General features: G+C 58.2%; 4 protein-coding genes across 5 annotated transcripts in view; 2 read left to right on the forward strand and 2 right to left on the reverse strand.

Annotated features, from left to right (window-relative positions):
• Window positions 1–29: 29 nt before the first annotated feature.
• RPL18 (ribosomal protein L18) lies at window positions 30–4,022 on the forward strand. The gene is made up of 7 exons (XM_030873699.3): window positions 30–102; window positions 1,315–1,401; window positions 1,770–1,877; window positions 2,406–2,504; window positions 3,042–3,165; window positions 3,308–3,377; window positions 3,905–4,022. The coding sequence occupies exons 1-7, from the start codon at window positions 100–102 to the stop codon at window positions 3,978–3,980; spliced, it is 567 nt and encodes a 188-aa protein (XP_030729559.1). The 5' UTR covers window positions 30–99; the 3' UTR covers window positions 3,981–4,022.
• Window positions 4,023–6,053: 2,031 nt separating this feature from the next.
• On the forward strand, window positions 6,054–14,889 carry FAM83E (family with sequence similarity 83 member E). Its single transcript, XM_030873701.2, has 5 exons — window positions 6,054–6,527; window positions 7,972–8,139; window positions 8,491–8,615; window positions 12,487–12,934; window positions 14,614–14,889. Exons 1-5 carry the CDS (start codon window positions 6,054–6,056, stop codon window positions 14,887–14,889), a joined length of 1,491 nt encoding a protein of 496 aa, XP_030729561.1.
• Window positions 10,850–11,230, reverse strand: SPACA4 (sperm acrosome associated 4). The gene has a single exon (XM_030873700.2). The coding sequence runs from the start codon at window positions 11,228–11,230 to the stop codon at window positions 10,850–10,852; it is 381 nt and encodes a 126-aa protein (XP_030729560.1).
• Window positions 14,890–15,946: 1,057 nt separating the features above from the next.
• The window catches only part of SULT2B1 (sulfotransferase family 2B member 1), a 49,122-nt gene continuing 47,698 nt past the window's right edge, over window positions 15,947–17,370 (reverse strand). For both annotated transcript variants that reach the window (XM_030873693.2, XM_060289079.1), the window contains one exon: window positions 15,947–16,150. In XM_030873693.2, coding sequence (XP_030729553.1) covers window positions 15,957–16,150 — 194 coding nt within the window. In that variant the 3' untranslated portion in view covers window positions 15,947–15,956. The remainder of the gene's footprint in view (window positions 16,151–17,370) is intronic.

The following is a 17,370-nucleotide window of genomic DNA, read 5'->3' on the forward strand; positions in this document are numbered from 1 at the left end:
CCCGTGTGACGTCACGTAGGCGCCACTCGCTGAAGGCTTTCCCCGCCCATCCTAGTTCTGTTCTCTCTTTCCGGACCTGGCTAAGGAGGAGGCGCCATCATGGTGAGCGCGTTTTGCGGCGTTCGGGGCTTGATCATCCGCTGCCATCCGCCGCGGTCTCGCGTTGGGGACGTTCCAGAGTGAGGCAGGGGTTCCGGAGTGTTCGAAGGAGGCGACTCCCGCTGTGGGGAGCTATTTTGGGAGCCCGAAGACCAGGAATGGGCGTTCTCAACCTCCCGCCCCTCCCATAATTCTGTATTATAAGTCCTATCGAATAGATGATCAAATCGAGGGGCAAGGAGGTTAAGTAATATGATCGGGGTCACAGTGCCAGTAAGTGGCGGAGCCAGGATTCGGACCCAGGCGCTGCTCCCACAGCCACTCTTGCCTGTGCTGTCCCTGGATCCGTCACTCCCCAGCCTGAAAAGCTGGGTTCTGGGGCGGGGTGGGGGGGTGTCAAGCGTCCGGTGCCCTAGTGTGGGGGCCAGGCAGGCTTCCGTTCGAGTCTCAGTTCCCTACCCACCGTATCATCATTCCTGTGCGCAGAAAGCATCTGTTAATTGGAGACCCAATAATTATGCCTCAAAGATGTGAGTTTGAGAAGAAATAAGTCAAAGGAAGTGCTCACCACGGGTCCCTGCATACATTAAGTGCTGGATAAATGAGAACAATTAATGATTAGGTAGTTCTTTATAACTCATGACACAGCCTGAAAAACTTGGAGGAAAGCAGGCAGGGGGTGTAGTGGAAATCGTGGGCTCCCTTCAGTTTAAGCACTACTGTGGGAAACGATACTTCACAAGGAGGTCGTTCTAGGGTTGATCTATGCAGAGTAAGTTCTAGAAAAAAGGGTCGTTTCCTTTATAAGAACTTGGAGTCTGCCCTTGGTTTAAATGTTTTTGATAACGCTCCACGCATGGGAGCAAGGTTTGGGAGCTTAAATAATACTTACATTGTTGAAAAATATAGTTTCTAAAGAAGTGAAAACTTGGTTAACGCGGCTGCTGTGTTAAGGTCTTTCACGGTGCTGTGTGCCGTGTGTTGAAGGCTTTTTGTGTAGAATTAGGCGTCCCCCTCCTTTTTTTTTTAAACAAAGTCACTTGAGGCCCGGGAGTTTTAAGTATTTTCCCAGAGGGCTCCCAGTGGTGATCTGGGATTTGTTGTCTCCAGAGACTGGGGCTTTAGCTGTTTCTTAGAGGTGAGGAATAACTGTTGATGGGGTGAGGAATCTGCTGGATCAGAGTTGGGTTCATGGTCTTCCCTTCACCCCTGCAGGGAGTTGACATCCGCCACAACAAGGACCGAAAGGTTCGACGCAAGGAGCCCAAGAGCCAGGACATCTACTTGAGGCTGTTGGTCAAGGTGAGGTTGGGGCCTAAGCCCTCTAGGCAAGGCCACCCTGGAGATACCAATACAAGTTCTAGAGCCTCCGTGCTGGTATTGGTCCCGGGCTCCTTGCAGGGGCCTTCAGGGCAGGCTCAGGTCTCTGCTGCTTTCCCTTAGCTTTTGGAGATTCCAGTGTTTTCAGCCTCTGGGCTGGTTTACCAGTGGGGAGGGGGATTTTCTGGGTCCCTGGCCAGGAGGGACCTAGGCCAGCTCTTTCCCGTGGGCTTAACGGGATGGGGCAAAGCCCTAAGTCACTTCTTTGCCCCTTCGTTAGAAAGCTGAGAGGGAGGGAGGGGGGCGGGTGGGCTGCCCCGGGTTTAATGCTCGTTTTCCTTCTCCTCCAGCTGTACAGGTTTCTGGCCAGGCGAACCAACTCCACCTTCAATCAAGTTGTGCTGAAGAGGTTGTTCATGAGTCGCAGCAACCGGCCACCTCTGTCCCTTTCCCGGATGGTGAGGGGCTGAGGCGGAGGGCATAGCCAGCCTGGGGAGCGACTGGATCGTGTCTGGAGCTGGACTTCGGGTGGAAGGGCGGGCTTGGAGCTCTCTGGTAGCGGCTTGGCTATCAGCTGGCTTAACCTCATCCAGTGGTGGGTGCAGAGCTCTGACCCTCTGATTGTAGCTGAATAGTGGGGGCATGGGACTGGCTTGGCCTCTTGGTCTCATTTTCCTTCTCATTGTGTGTGTCTGGGGGTGGGTTACAGTGGCTTTATGAGATCTTCCTGAGGTTTCAAGTTATAGAGTTTCAAGTCAGAAGCTTTCTGTAGGAGAGAACCGTGGAGGAATCTGTTTGTATTTTCTTTGGAGATTTTCCCAGACTGGACCTGAGATTAGGCTTGTGCTAGCTTGAGAGGTGTGGCATGGGTAGGTTTAGCCCAAACGGGACACAACTGTTGGTCCTTGGGATGCCTGAATGGGTGGGGTTGGATTTAACCACCACAAGGGACTTGTTTAATGTGCATTTCATCCCCACCGCCCCAGATTCGGAAGATGAAGCTTCCTGGCCGGGAAGGCAAAACGGCTGTGGTGGTGGGGACTATAACGGACGACGTGCGTGTCCAGGAGGTGCCCAAACTGAAGGTGAGCGGGGAGGGGGCTCAGGAGCGTGTTGGGTGGGTCACGGTGAGCTCCCGTGGACCCGGCTCAATTTCTCGTGCCGCCGGCAGGCTCATCTCACCTCTGGGTAAGGCAGGCGTCGTGCCTGGGTTGAAGGGTGGGGCGGGGGTTGTCCCTCACATTGTTGATAGCAGGTATCCCTGGACAAGCCCCTTCTGGGGCCCAGCTGATGGTACTCGCTCTGGACCCAGACAGCCAGAGTTCAGACCTGGATTTCTCTGCCACTTTGTAATCTCTGGACAAAGTCCTGGATTTCTTTGTGCCTCAGTTTCCTTATACATAATAGCTTCAGGTTGCGGTGTTAAAGGGGTTTCTAGGAGTAAAGTGGTAAGAATGGCTGTCGTGAGCTCAGGAAGCTGCCTCCAGTAGTTGGTGGTGTGGTGATTGGGCCGAGGAAGCAGCTGGGACTCCTGCTGGGCCTGGGCAGTGGACAGGAAGTCCCAGCAGCCCCTGGGTCACCCTCCAGGGGGCTCTGGCCACACCTGTCCTCTGTGTCCCCAGGTGTGTGCTCTTCGAGTGAGCAGCCGCGCCCGGAGCCGCATCCTCAAGGCGGGGGGCAAGATCCTCACCTTCGACCAGTTGGCGCTGGACTCGCCCAAGGGCTGTGGCACTGTCCTCCTGTCTGGTGAGTGCTGCTTAGTGGCTTGAGGGGGTCTGTAAAGAGCTGTGGGACTGCTAGCAGCCTTTACCTTGCCAGGCCTGGGCGGTCAGTGACACTCCCACCCCCCCCAGATCAGCCTGAGCCACCGCTTCCTTCCCTTCCCCAGGTCCTCGCAAGGGCCGAGAGGTGTACCGGCATTTCGGCAAAGCCCCAGGAACCCCGCATAGCCACACCAAGTGAGTATACCTAGCCCTGGACCCCAGCCTGCAGGTCTAGGCGTTGCCATGCTTCCAGCTGCTTCTGTTTCTCCCACTAGTCCAGCCTCAGGTCTCTCTAGAATTCCCCCACCCTCTTACCCGCTTTTCCTTCAAGACTGCCTAAAGTTCTGTTCCTCGGGTGTTGAGCTCCCTGCACAGCCAGCATCACAGATGCAGGCTTCCCAGGGCCTGTCCCCGTCTTTGTGGTGGGGCCTGCATTCTGTCCAGCGCTGGGGCGCCCAGGTGGATGGCCCCAGGGCCTAGTGCAGGCGCTTCAGCAGCCACTTCTGCCAGTTTTGCTTCCTGCGCTGCCAGGCTCTTCCAGCAGCGGACTTGGTGTCACCACTGACGCTGCTTGGGTTGAGCGAAGCCCCCTTCTGGTGTCCCTGTGCTTCTCTGTTAGAGCAAGCAGCTCTCTTCTGAGCTCCCAGCCAGACAGGTGGCGGGGGCGTCCCTCACTTGTCTGTAACGTGTGCCTCTTCTCACCCTCCCTTCTCTCTCTGCAGACCCTATGTACGCTCCAAGGGCCGGAAGTTCGAGCGCGCCAGAGGCCGACGGGCCAGCCGTGGCTACAAGAACTAACCCCAGATCCTACCTTGTTATTAAAAAGATTTTGGATGCTAATGGCCTTTTGTGTATTATTGGGGAACGGGGTTGGGGGAGGGAGAGGATCAGAACCGGCGGTGAGAACGCCTTTGTTTGGGGGAATGGTTGCCACGCCCCTTTCTGGGGAGACCAGCCTTTGGGGTGAACCCCTTCCGCTGTGCTGGGGGACGGAGCCTACCGTCCCAGGTGTGTGTGGTCACTGCCCTAAGCCTGTTGGCTCCCTTGGACCTCGCTGCACCGTTGGGACCTGGCAGCCATCTAAGGCCGAAGCCCCACCTCTTTCCCAGGTGTGTGGTGAAGCACCTGCTGTTTTCTCCAGTTAGCCGCGCCTACTCTTAAAGGAACCGCACTCCCCTCCCGGATCTCTGCTTGGGATGGCTGGCGGGGCTTGGACCAGGAAGTATAAATGGGGCGGGCCGCCGTGGCGGAGGGGGCACGTAAGAATAGGTGATGCGCTCCCCCTCCCCCGAAGCTTGAGTCAGGCGGGCCGTCAGTCTCTGGGCGAAGCCTGTTGAGTGTGTTCCTGGAGCTGGGATCTTACTGTCCTCTGTCTCCAGGGGCCTGTGTCAGCCCTACCCCTGTGTTTGCACAAGGGGCCGTGGTCCCCGGATTCCGGGAAGAAACCCGCTGAATAAGGCGAGGCGGCCGGAAGAGCCGCAGAAATGAAAGGAGGTCTCCAGGCCCTTGATCGGACTGTTCTCTGAAAAGGCAAGAGAAGGAGGGGTAGGGGTTGGAGACCTGGACGCAATGGGGGCGTCTGGGGAGGGCAGGAGGGAGAGGGAGTGGCCTGGCTTTATTCCCCTTCCTTCTCTTTGCAGGGCTGGTCGCTGCGGTCTGGAGGAAGGGAGCAGACTGGGTGCTGGGATTGGAAGGAGGGCTGCTTGTTGGCAGGGATCAGGGGTCCACCCACCAGAGGCAGGGTCAGGATCCTCAAAGGGGCGTCTTGGGAGGGAGAGACGCAGGGTGTTCCTTGTTTAGGAATAAGTGGATGGTCCGATAGCAGGAGATAGTGGGATTAAGGCAGAAATCCAGGCTGGAGTCAGCATTGATTAGAGGACAGCCAGAAACAACCCAGTGGCCCAGGAGACAGGCAGGGGCAGCCGTCTGAGGAACTGTGGCTAGTTAGTCGGCCCCTCAATCTAGATGGGCTGGTTCCATGATAATCAAACCCCCTGTAGAGGGCATCCGCCACTGCAGCAGCCTGAGTGGGTGTGAACGCTCAGGGAGCAGAGTCCTCAACCGGCAGAGGAGACAGACCTAGTTCCCCAGCTGGGGAAGGTGATACCGAGGTTTAGGGCTGCAGTGCATTCTTCCGAGGCTGAGAGGGGAGATTCAAAGAGAAGTCTTCCGGGATGGTCAGCCCGTGAGCGCTGGTGAGCCAGCCAGCTGGTTGTCGGGAGAAACCGGTTCTAACGGAGCCAGCTGGGTGCCCCACTCGGCGGTCAGATACTGAGAGTGTCAGTTGGAAGCAATCGGTGTCTTCCAGACAAAGAGACAGCCAGAGAGTGTCGGTTAGATGTGCTGACTGCCAGGGAGAAACAGGCATCTCGCCCTGCCTTTAGTTAGGGACATTTGGGTGCTCAGAGACGGGCAGACAGCCTGTTGCCTGAAGATGGGGAAGTCAGCCTGAGCCAGCCGAAGGGTCAGTTGGGGCATCATGTAGCCAGCGGGCTGGAGGTGGCTGGTGTGTCGCGGAGCAGAGATGGGCAGCTGATGGATCGCACAGTTGGAGACAGTGTCAGGTGGTCAGCCTGACCAACACGCAGGGCCAGTCATAGGCTCAGCCAGACCATCAGAGGCTGGCAGGAAGCTCAGATGGCCGGTGGGCTGTTGGTCTGAGCAGAGCCACGCACCCGGTGGTTAGTCGCTTGGGCAGTCTGATTATCAGGACGGCAAGCCAGGGACAGTGCAGGGAGCCATTTGGACTTAGGGCTGTCCTGCCTTGCACGGCCACACAGACCCTGTCGGGAGACCCCCAGATGCTCAGTGCCCAGAGACGGCCAAGCCCTTGGACATCCAGCCTCTCCGTCCTCCCACCTGAACAGCCTGATGGCAGCCTCCCAGCTGGCAGCACTGGGAGGAATAGAGTCAGGGGCCGGGCAGCTGCCCCTGACCGAGGCCACTCCCAGCTTCCTGTATTCCGAGGGCCAGAGGCTGGCGCTGGAGGCTCTGCTGAGCCAGGGTGCGGAGGCGTTTGAGGCCTGTGTGCAGCGCGAGGGGCTGCGGCCCTTCCTGAGTGGAGATGAGCTCCGGGGCCTGGTGGCGACGGCTGAGGACTGGACGGCAGCGAAGCAGGAGCCTAGCAGGGCAGCAGAGGGAGCCACCGCCACCGATGGGGACTTGGGCAGCCTGACCTACTGGCCTGGACAGTCAGAGGAGCCGGTGCCCATGCTGCGGCTGGGCTGGCCGGAGGACTCAGCCTGGAAGGGTATCACCCGGGCACAGCTGTACACGCAGCCACCTGGCGAGGGCCAACCGTCCCTCAAGGAGCTGGTGCACCAGGAAATCCAGGCCGCCCACAAGGTGGGGGCCTCAAGGGCCTAGTGTCCCTTCCTCAGACCCGGTCATCCTCACATGCCAGCCCCCAGATGTGGGAGTGAGTACACATCACTTGGGAGCCAGGCATTCTGAGCTGTGCCCTCCTGGAACTTGTGTGTCCACATCCCTGGAACCCAGGAATCCACACCTCCCAGCCCCCAGGACTTGGGCATCCACACCCCCCAGATCTCATCCTCTCCCTCTTACATATGGGGGGGGTCCCATCTTCTCCCCAGGACCTGGGTGCCTTAGGCATCCATGGCCCTTGGACCTACTTATGACCCCCCTGGTCTCAGTCATCTCCTCTACCACTTCCACCACCAGGGTGGAGGTCTCCATCCTCCTTTCGGGGAGGGCCCAGATGTCTCCCCTGCAGCACCCCCTGGACAGCACTTTTTTTTTTAACAGTTTATTTAGTTACATATTTTATTTATTTATTTAATTTTATTTTCAACTGCGTTGGGTCTTCGTTGCTGCGCGCGGGCTTTCTCTAGTTGCGGTGAGCAGGGGCTTCTCTTTGTTGTGGTGCGCGGGCTTCTCATTGCGGTGGCTTCTCTTGTTGTGGCGCACGGGCTCTAGGCGCGTGGGCTTCAGTAGTTGCGGCACGTGAGCTCAGCAGTTGTGGCTCGCGGGCTCTAGAGCACAGGCTCAGTAGTTGTGGTGCACGGGCTTAGTTGTTCTGCGGCATGTGGGCTCTTCCCAGACCGGGGCTCGAACCCATGTCCCCTGCATTGGCAGGCGATTCTTAACCACTGCGCCACCAGGGAAGTCCCCCCGATTCTTTAACAATTTTCCTGTTACTGCTCCCATGCTAAGTGCTTTATATGAGTTAACCTGCCTAATCCTCAGGAGGACCCTGTGAGGTTGAGACTTAATGTGCCCATTGAGGAGATAGGGAAACTGAGGCACGGCAGATTGTCTCTTGCCTGTACGTGGCCGAGTGGGGATCTGAACCAAGGCTGTCTGGCCCGTGAGTCAGGGTTCATCACCACTACCTTTTTCCGCCTGCAAGATCCAGGCCTTCAGCACCCCCCAGTCCCCAGAGCTCGCCGTGGTGGCCTGGCAGGTCATCCCTCCCGAGGACCCAGGTGGGCAGCTGCCCACAGTGCCCTGCGAGGGCCTCCAGCCCACTGACCTCTGGAGCAGGGCAGCCATGTATTAGTGTCACAGCTCAAGGGATACGGTTGCAGACGTGTGATTTATGATAACAGTTTTCAAGCAGTTAGAGGTGTGGGTCTCGAGGAAGGGCTGTTTTCTTCTCATTCACACGTAGGCACTGCATGAACATAGTGCATGTCTGGGGGGCCTCCCCCTCAGGCTCCCTGAACATCCCATGGAGACTGGGCCCTTAAACCCTCCAGAGCACGTCACCCTCTGCATGTCCCCCTAAGCCCTAGGCTCCACCCACAGCCCCTCTCCCCACCCTCAGCTGGTGGCCGTGGTCATGGATGTCTTCACTGACCCAGACCTGCTTTCGGACCTGGTGGATGCTGCCACACGCCGCTGGGTGCCCGTCTACCTGCTCCTAGACCACCAGCAGCTGCCTGCCTTCCTGATTCTGGCCCAGCAACTGGGGGTGAACCCCTGGACCACTGAGGTAGGGGCCTGGCAGGAGGGACCCCTGAGTCCCCAGTGCCCTGGCACTGGGAGCATCAGACGAAGACCCTTCCATGGGACCCTGGGTCATCGAGGTGGATGCCAGCTGAGAGGGTCCCCTGAGATGTGATGCCCATGACAGGGGTGAAACTGGGGTCAGCCTTCTCATGGGGTCCCTCTGAGTCAGGAATATCTGCAACAGACCCCTGAGGCCCTGGGGAAGCTGGGACAGAACCTTCCAGAGAGTCATGGGCCACTTAGCTAAGACCAGCCTGTAGGGATCCTGAGCCCTCGGCACTGGGTGGAGGTCTGGGGGGTCAGCCTGAGCAAAGGCGTGCCTCCCCCACCCCAGAACCTGGACATCCGAGTCGTGCGGGGCTGCAGTTTCCAGAGCCGTTGGTGTCGGCAGGTGAGCGGCAACGTCCGGGAAAAGTTTGTGCTGCTGGACGGCGAGAGGGTCATCTCAGGATCCTACAGGTGCGGCTACCCCCACCACCACCACACTGCCCGGTCTCCTGTCCCCAACTGTCCCTCAGTGGTTTCAGACAGCAGTTGGCAGCCCCTTTCCCAGACTCTCTTTCCTCATCTGTAAAATGGGTGTAACCCCCTGCTCGGGAGAGGAGGCGTCCTGTAGCAGAATAGGCTGGCACTGGCCCTGCTGCTGGGCTGTTTAGTGGCTTGGGGGTAAGTCTTCATCTCTGTGACCCCTGTGTTTCCTCATCTGGAAAACTGGGCTCTCACTTGGTGTGTGGGAGTTTCCAAGCCAGGGGGACCTGGATTGAAGTCTGAGCTCTGCCTTGGGTGAGTAACTCCACCTCTCTGAGCATCTGTACAAAAATCAGAGCTGGGGCTTCCCTGGTGGCGCAGTGGTTGAGCGTCCGCCTGCCAATGCAGGGGACACAGGTTTGTGCCCCGGTCCGGGAAGATCCCACATGCCGCGGAGCGGCTGGGCCCGTGAGCCATGGCCGCTGAGCCTGCGCGTCCGGAGCCTGTGCTCCGCGACGGGAGAGGCCACGACAGTGAGAGGCCCGCGTACCTCAAAAAAAAAAAAAAAAATCAGAGCTGGTATGCAAATGGCCCAGCCGTCAGACCATCTCATGTCCCTCCTCTGCTCCCTTTGGGGTCTGATTGACCCTGGAACCTGGCTCCGTGACTTCTTAGTTCTGTGACATTGGGCCTTCCCCACTCTGAACCTCAGTTTTCCCATCTGGAAAGTGTGAAAATAGCAGCATTTACTTCCTGGGAACAGCATGTCAGGGGGCACGTGGACTCCGGGTCAGATGGCCTGGGGTCAAATCCTAGCTCGGACAGTTACTGGCTGTGTGACTTTGCATAACTGACTTCCGCTCTTTGTGCCCCAGTTTCGCCCTCTAGACAATGGGATGGTTCAGTGAGTGCGTCTACAGCAAGGTTTCTCAACGGAGGCACTACTCACATTCGGAACCGGAGGACTCTGTGCTGTGGGGGGGCTTTCCTGGGCTGAACTGCCCTCTACCCAGGAGATGCTGGTAGCGTTCCCCCTTCCCCAAGTACAACTACGCAAACCGTCTCCAGACTTTGCCCGGTGCCCCCTGAGGGGCAGAAGTGCCCACTTGATGACCTTTGCTCTAGGCTGCTGGCTTTGAACCTTGAGCAGGCATCAGAATCACCTGGACGACTTGTTAAAAAAAAAAGCAAACAGATTTCTGAGCCCTGCTCCTTTTCAGCCGGGCTGGGATGGGGCCCGAGAATTGGCATTTCTAGCAAGTTCCCGGTCGATGATACTGATGCTGCTAGTCCAGGGACCACACTTTGAGAACCGCTAGCATCGAGACTGGGGGGTTGTTTTTTTTTTTTTTTTAAAGGGCTTCAAATGCTTGGCTCTTTTATCTATCTATCTATCTATTTATTTATTTATTTTTGGCTGTGTTGGGTCTTCGTTGCTGTGCGAGGGCTTTCTCTAGTTGCGGCGAGTGGGGGCCCCTCTTCATCGCGGCCTCTCTTGTTGCGGAGCACAGGCTCCAGACGCGCAGGCTCAGTAGTTGTGGCTCACGGGCCTAGTTGCTCCGCGGCATGTGGGATCTTCCCAGACCAGGGCTCGAACCCGTGTCCCCTGCATTAGCAGGCAGATTCTCAACCAGTGCGCCACCAGGGAAGCCCTTTTTTTCTTTTTTTTTGTCTGCAACACGCAGCTTGCGGGATCTTAGTTCCCCAACCAGGGATTGAACCCCGGGCCCTTGGCAATGAAAGCGCAGAGCCTCAACCGCTGGACCGCCAGGGAATTCCCGAGACTGGGAGGTTTTGAAGAGAACCCACGTTCCCAGCTTCACTTGGGGATTCAATGAGATAACGATGCCTGGCACGGAACATAAGAAGTGCTCCATAAACGTCAGCTGTCGTTTATTATTTATTTTTTACCATATTTCATAGACTGTAAGGTACCACCAAAGCAAAGAAACATCCTGATCAGAATGTGAAATGATATGCGTCTTAGAACCAATGAAATACAACAGCACAGTCAAACCCATAAGGCCTGGTTCCCCACCACTAAATCAGGCCTGATGCTTCGTCGGGCGCTGGGCTCTGGTGACAGCCCTAGAACGATGAGGCCAGGGCCACAAGGGGTTGTCCAGGGTCTCTGGCCATTTGACAGGGGAAGGGGATGGAGGCAGGGGGCATGGGGGGGGCAGCGCAGGCGGGAGACCAGTCCTGGGCCCTGCTCTCCAGGTTGGTCACAGCAAATGTCGGAGCAATTGCAGCGCGCCCAGCGCCAGGCTGGTGGTGGCCCCTGCCATCCGGCCGCCTGTGGGGTGGGGGGCCCCGTTACACAGGTGGCCGGTGCAGCAGTTGGTGGTGAGGCTGTAGGTGACGCCCATGTAGCTGACGGGCTCCTCGCGGCCACACGAGGTGGCTGGCACGCAGCCTTTGTTGGTGATGGGGCTGACGCCGGGGGCCACCCCATGGCCCGTGAAGCAGTCCTCGTCATCGCCACAGCGCATGTGCATGCCAGGACAGATCGTGGAGTCGGTCAGCTCACAGAAGACGCAGTCCTTGGTGCCCATCGTGCCTGGGGGCAGAGCCATCACCAGAAGCAGCAGCCAGCCGAGGACCATGGTGGCCTGGCGGCGGTGACGGTGCCCAAGCCAGGCAGTAGGCTTCCTGGGCCTCCCGGAACTGCTGAATGGCACTCCTCACGCCCGCAAGGCTTGTACCCCTGGTTCTGGTCTCCCAGGATCAGCACCTGGCGTGTCCTCGGTTCCCAATGCTCCGCATCCCTCTCGGAAGCTCTGTTGTGACCACGGCTCTCCGGTCCTTGGGTCTCAGAAACTCCACCGGGATGGAGATGAGCCAGTGGCTGCTGCCTGACAAGAGACTTTGTGCAGCGGAATGGGGTGACCTCACAGACCCCACCCAGGGTTCCCACTGACTGCTCTGGGGGTGAGGTCATAGGTGGGGGAGGGGTGTCACAATCTGAGGGGCAGGCTGGCCGGCCGACCTGCCCGGGAGCAAGGACACTGCCGCTCCACCTAGGTAAGGGAGCTCAGACCAACTTTCATCATCTCGGCTGCGAACTCATCCGCTCTGCTGGGCGCTGGGTGCTGTCCCACCACGTGCAAGATACACAGCCCGGGGCGAGCCTGTTTTTCCGATGGGCAAACCAATGAAGCTCAGGAAGGAAAACTGATACGTCCAAGGTCCCCTGAGCCAGGACAAGAGTCCAGGTTCACTTAATTCAAGAGAGCATTTACTGAGCACCTGCTGTGTACCAAGCCCTGTGCTCAATGCTTTAAATCACAGCCACTGTGGTCACAGCGATAGTAAGGGCACAGCTCACCACGGCTCGCAGGCTTTTAATGCTGGGCACCTACCAGGCCCCGGGCCGGAGGCCTGACCCATGCTCTCTGATTCTAATCTTCCTACGTTTTAGCTCCATATTACAGATGAACAAACTGAGGCAGGGAGCAGGCACACCTAGAGCCTGGCACACAGCAAGCACTTAATAAATGGCAATCACTGTAGGAAGCAGCTGAGTCTTCAGTCCCTGAGGGTGTCAGAATCCCATCTCTCTCCAGAGGGGGAAACTGAGGCATCCCTCCATGGGGACAAGGCAGAGGCCAGGTTTAAACTCGAGTCTGATTCCAGATGATCATTTAAGTATGTTAACTGATGTTGTCTTCACATCAACCCTCTGGGGTAGGTACTTCATTGTTCCCATTCTACAGAGGTGCATGTTGAGGCCAGAGGGATGGCAGGACTTGGGGGAGGTCACAGAGCCCGCCCTGGGACCAGGTTGGGGCCTGGTGATGGGGGCCAGACCAGGCTTCTGGGGATGCTTGGAGATCCTGACCCCCACCTCTGTGCCCCCCAGCTTCACATGGAGTGACTCACGCCTGCACCGTGGTCTGGTGACCCTGCTGACCGGTGAGATCGCCGATGCCTTCAGCCGAGAGTTCCGGACACTCTATGCGGCCTCCTGGCCGCTCCCGCCCGCGCCCACCCCAGGTCCCTTTGTCAGAGCCCTGGGGGGGTTGCAGCTGGCCTACAGCCCGCATCACGTGGTCCGCCGCTGCTCCGTGGCCCCCCTGTCGCCGCCACCACTGCCTGATGGCTCGCTGGCCCAACGCCTGGCCGCCTGCCGAGTCTTCGAGGGGGACAGGCAGGAGACCCTGGCCAAGCCAGGGCCAGCTCTTAGCGACATCCTGAGGAGTGTACAGCGAGCCCGGACCCCCAGTGGCCCCCTGGCCCAGCACAGCCGCTCCTTATGGGACCTGAGCCGCCTGTCCCAGCTGTCAGGCTCTAGTGACGGTGACAATGAGGTGAGACCTGGTGGCTGGCCTGAGAGAGAATAGCTGGAAGAGGATAGAGGCATGTGAGCGCCTGCGATGTGCCTGGCCCCGGGGGTGGGGTGGGGCGGGGAAAAACAAAACTGCTCCCCTGCGTTCATAATCGCATCGTCCACTTCCTGTATCCCTACTGTGTGCTGGGCAGGGGAGTGCCTGGTAACACTGGGCAGAGACCCCGAGAGCCCTGGGTGTGAAACCTGGCAAGGTACACCAACTGTGAGAGCTCCGGGCGTGGGAGGGGAAGAAATGCCTTCTCTGAACCTCAGTGTTCTCATCAAGGAAATGGGCTGAGCTAGTGTCCCCATCCTCAGTTTGCTTGGGAGGAGGAGTCAATGAAATCGAAAGAAATAGAATAATCACCATCATTACAATAAATTCCCAAAGTGGAATTTATTTTGATTTCCTGATATCTTCCCAGGGCAATGAAGCGATACTCTTATTACACTCACTTTTATGGATGGGAAAGCTGAGGCTCAGAGAGGTTGTGTTTAACTTGCCCAAGTCAAAGCAACGATCTTTTGCGGGCACCTTGCCACGTGCCAGGCCCCGTGCCAAGCGCTTTCGCAGAGGTGGTTAAATGTAACCCTATGAGGTGGATGTGATTACAGCTCTCCACCCACCCATTTCACAGATGGGGAAACTGAGGCACCAGGGAGGAATTGGACCTTAGCCCTGGTTGCCTCCCAGGCAAGACTTTTAAATGCTCTGCTTGCTGGCTTCCTAGATTCGAGTGTGCTAGGGGTATTGGGGAGGGGATTAGGGAAGGTCAGGGGGGTCTCCCCTCCCTTCCCCCAGCTGCTTAGACACTGGGGTTCCGGCAGAGCCTGCCCCAGTTCTCTGGGGAACCCTGGGCAGGCCCTCAGTGTCCTCAGCTGTGAAGTGGGCTATGGAGAGGGTAAGAGCAGAGCCACGTGGGAGAAACCGGTGGATTCTCCTTGGATCCAGACAGACCTGGAGTCAGTTCCTCTGTGAGCTGTGCCCCCTCTGAGCCTCAGTTTCCCCATCTGCTAAGTGGGAGCTCAAGGACTCTCTGGAGAGTGAGGGAGAAAGTCCCAGGAATCATCTCCCTCCGCCCGGGTCAAGGGGAGAAGAGGGATGGGCAAGGGCCAGGTCCTCACTTCTCCCCCGTCCTGAGCCGCCCTCACCCAGCATCAACTCCCTTGGCAAATATTTGCTCCCCCCATGAAGCTGCCGGCTGCTTCCTGTTCCTCCCCACTGCAAAGCTGCGCGTGGGGATGCAGCTCCTTGCCCCTTCTGTAGGTCTGGGCGTCCCTGGCCTCCCCACTCACTTCCTTCCTGGTTCTGGAGACCCCTCGGAGTTTCACACCCTCCCCTCCGTCATCACCTCCCTCCGGTCTCACCTCCTTCCTCCTCTGGGCCCCCAAGTGCCTCCTCTCACCTCCCTCTCTTTTTTTTTTTTTTTTTTTTTTTTTTGCGATACACGGGCCTCTCACTGTTGTGGCCTCTCCCGTTGCGGAGCACAGGCTCCGGACGCACAGGCCCAGCGGCCATGGCTCACGGGCCCAGCCGCTCCGCAGCATGTGGGATCTTCCCGGAACAGGGCACGAACCCGTGTCCCCTGCATCGGCAGGCGGACTCTCAACCACTGCGCCACCAGGGAAGCCCTCACCTCCCTCTCTTTCCCTCCACAGCTCAAGAAGTTCTGGGGCTCCAAGGACACCCCAGCCAAGGCTCTGATGAGGCAGCGGGGCGCTGGAGGGGCCCCCGGTGGTGAGGCGGACTCCGGTCCCCTGGCCCCGTCCCAGCCCTGGGGTGGCCCCTTGCCTCTCATCCCTGCCCGCCGCCTCCACTATCCGTCCCCGACCCGAAGGCGGTTTGGTGAAGATGCTGCCTCCAAACTCCCAGAACCCAGAGGCATCCGGCAGCCAGACCGGGCCGCCCAGCCAGGACTCAGGGGGCGGCGCTGACAGGAGCCGAAGCCAAATGGGGCTGGCCCCGTCCCAGGACAGTCGGACAACTGTTGCTCAAAGCCCCCCTGCCTCACTGTTGTACCTTGAACAAGGCTTCTGACCTCAGTGTCTGGGAAGTGGAAGGGATTTTCTTTTCTTTTCTTTTCTTTTCACTTGTTCTAGAACTTGGGCAAGCCCGGTGCTCACTCTAGACCTCATTGTCACAGCCTAGAAAATGGGCATAAGGTCTCCACTAGCTGGCATCCTAGAACAGCACACATCGTGTTCCGGCCGGGTCAGAACTTCTCTGAGGAGAGGCCTGGCTGAGTGGCCCCCATGCTGGAATTGTGTGGAGTGAAGATGGGGCGTCCCTGGGGCTGAGGGGGGGCTTCCTGCGCCTGCCATGCTCGGGAGCTGTGGGTAAACTGAGCTTGGCCGAGGAGAGGAGAGAACCCGACCAGGGGAGCCGAGCTGAATCATGAGGGACCGGAAATTGGTGAGGACATGCCTGTTGGGGAACAGGTCAGGGCCATGGAGAGGGACCCAGCAGGTGCTGGAACTGTTTTGTGGGCGCTAAGGGGGGAGCTGTTAGGGCTGCCTTTTACCCCTGCTCAGAATAAAGCTGCTTCGTGCCAGAAACTTGCATTTCCACAGTCTCATGGGAGACCCAGGAGTCCAGACCTGACCCCCCTACTCCCTCAGACCCAGGAGTCCGGGGCCCCAACACCCTCCTCCCCAAGGAGCCAGGGGCCCTGGTCGGCATCACTCTGCTTCCCAAGGATCCAGGGGTCTGGGCTGCAGCACCCTGACCCTAGGGGGGTCAGGTGCCCAGTGCTGGCCTCCCTTCCCCCACCTTTGCCTCTGGGAGAGGCTTCTGAATCACCGACCCCACTGGCGTGCCAGGTGGGTTAGCGGACCTCGCCCTCCCCAGGCCTTGGGTGCCCTGCTCGGGTCCCCACCCCGGCCTCGGTGGCCGGCAGAGGCGCCCCGTCCGCCCTCGCGCGCTCCCTGCCGCCCGCCTGCGGCACGCCACCTCCAAGGCGCATCGAGGAGCCGGGGCAGTAGCGATGCGTTTATTCTCAGGGTCACGGGTGGGGTGGCTCGGAGGCCTGGTCTGGGCTGGGACTCGGGTCGGGACTGGGGTCGGGGTCCGGACCGGCGTCCTCGGGGTCCACGTCCCAGGGGAAGGTCGGCAGCCCCCGCATCCGCTCGCGGTAGACTCGGTCGAAGGCTTCGCTCTGCGCCACCGTGAAGTGGTTCTTCCAGTCACCGCAGATCCCTGGAGGGAAGGGAGGGACGGCCGAGGTGAGGGGTATCCAGAGCATCGTCCCCCGCCCCCAAGATCCCAGCACCTTCTTTCCCACCTCCTGGCCTTTGCCTATGGCGTTCCCTTTGCAAGAAGCGCTGGCCTTCCCCCGGCCCCCTCCATCTCCATGTTTGCCCCTTTCCCTCCTGCGACGATGGCTGACACTTACTTACACTGGCAACCAGTCGCCTGGCCAGACCCCTGGGCGCCATTCTTGCCCCCTCCCTCCCTCAGCTTCCTCCTGCCCTACTCCTCCCTCCAGCAGACCTCCTACCTTCCTCCACCGACCTCTTAAATCTCTACCCAGAACATCCGCCTCCTCACCTAGCATTCCTGCACATCCTTCCCAGCCCCTGTATCACCTCCCCTGTGCCCTGTCCCTCACCTCCCTTGCTAGAACAGGGCTTCCTCGCTCCAGTGTTCCAACGCCTCCACTACCTTCAGTATTGCTCTGACACTGGGAACCAGTGCTTTCCCTGCACTTAGTGGGGAAAGTGCATGCCGACCCTTTGCCAGGATTCACTCCTTAGCCCCTCACAGCAACCGAGAAGGTAAGGGGCATGACTTTGCTAGTTCTCTGTGCCCCGAGGTGAGCACTCAGATCCCTCAAGTTTCTCATCACATGGGATAACCAGGGCCACTAGCCTTTACCTGGAATCCTGGGGCCAAAGTCATTTGGATCACAGTATTTTTTTTTTTAACATCTTTATTGGAGTATAAATGCTTTACAATGTTGTGTTGGTTTCTGCTGTATAACAAAGTGAATCACCTATATGTATACATGTATCCCCATATCCCCTCCCTCTCACCCTCCCTATCCCACCCCTCTAGGTGGTCACTAAGCAGGGAACTGATCTCCCTGTGCGACGCAGCTGCTTCCCACTAGCTATTTTACATTTGGTAGTGTATATATGTCCATGCCACTCTCTCACTTCATCCCAGCTTACCCTTCCCCCTCCCTGTGGATCACAGTATTTTGAATTTTAACAAATATACCACATTACATGACACCCCTAGTGAGGTCTGGGGGGCTCCCTGTGGTGGGCTGAATAATGAGCTCCCACCAAGATGTCCACGACCTAACCCTTAGAACCTATGAATATGTGACCTGACACGGCAAAAGGGACTTCGCAGATGTGATTAAGTTAAAGATCTTGACGCTTAATGGCAAACATCCTTATAAGAGGATGCAG

The sequence above is a fragment of the Globicephala melas genome, chromosome 19 (assembly GCF_963455315.2).
Source record: "Globicephala melas chromosome 19, mGloMel1.2, whole genome shotgun sequence".
Lineage (NCBI taxonomy): Eukaryota > Metazoa > Chordata > Mammalia > Artiodactyla > Delphinidae > Globicephala > Globicephala melas.

What these genes read in the sequence shown, in the direction of transcription:
- RPL18 (XM_030873699.3), top strand. An exon ending in ACTTGAGGCTGTTGGTCAAG is followed by an intron (nt 1,402 to 1,769) that starts GTGAGGTTGGGG and finishes CTTCTCCTCCAG; the next exon opens with CTGTACAGGTTTCTGGCCAG. An exon ending in TGGCACTGTCCTCCTGTCTG is followed by an intron (nt 3,166 to 3,307) that starts GTGAGTGCTGCT and finishes TCCCTTCCCCAG; the next exon opens with GTCCTCGCAAGGGCCGAGAG.
- FAM83E (XM_030873701.2), top strand. Translation starts at nt 6,054, where the DNA reads ATGGCAGCCTCCCAGCTGGCAGCACTGGGAGGAATAGAGTCAGGGGCC. An exon ending in GTCATCTCAGGATCCTACAG is followed by an intron (nt 8,616 to 12,486) that starts GTGCGGCTACCC and finishes TGTGCCCCCCAG; the next exon opens with CTTCACATGGAGTGACTCAC. An exon ending in CTAGTGACGGTGACAATGAG is followed by an intron (nt 12,935 to 14,613) that starts GTGAGACCTGGT and finishes TTCCCTCCACAG; the next exon opens with CTCAAGAAGTTCTGGGGCTC.
- SPACA4 (XM_030873700.2), bottom strand. Translation starts at nt 11,230, where the DNA reads ATGGTCCTCGGCTGGCTGCTGCTTCTGGTGATGGCTCTGCCCCCAGGC.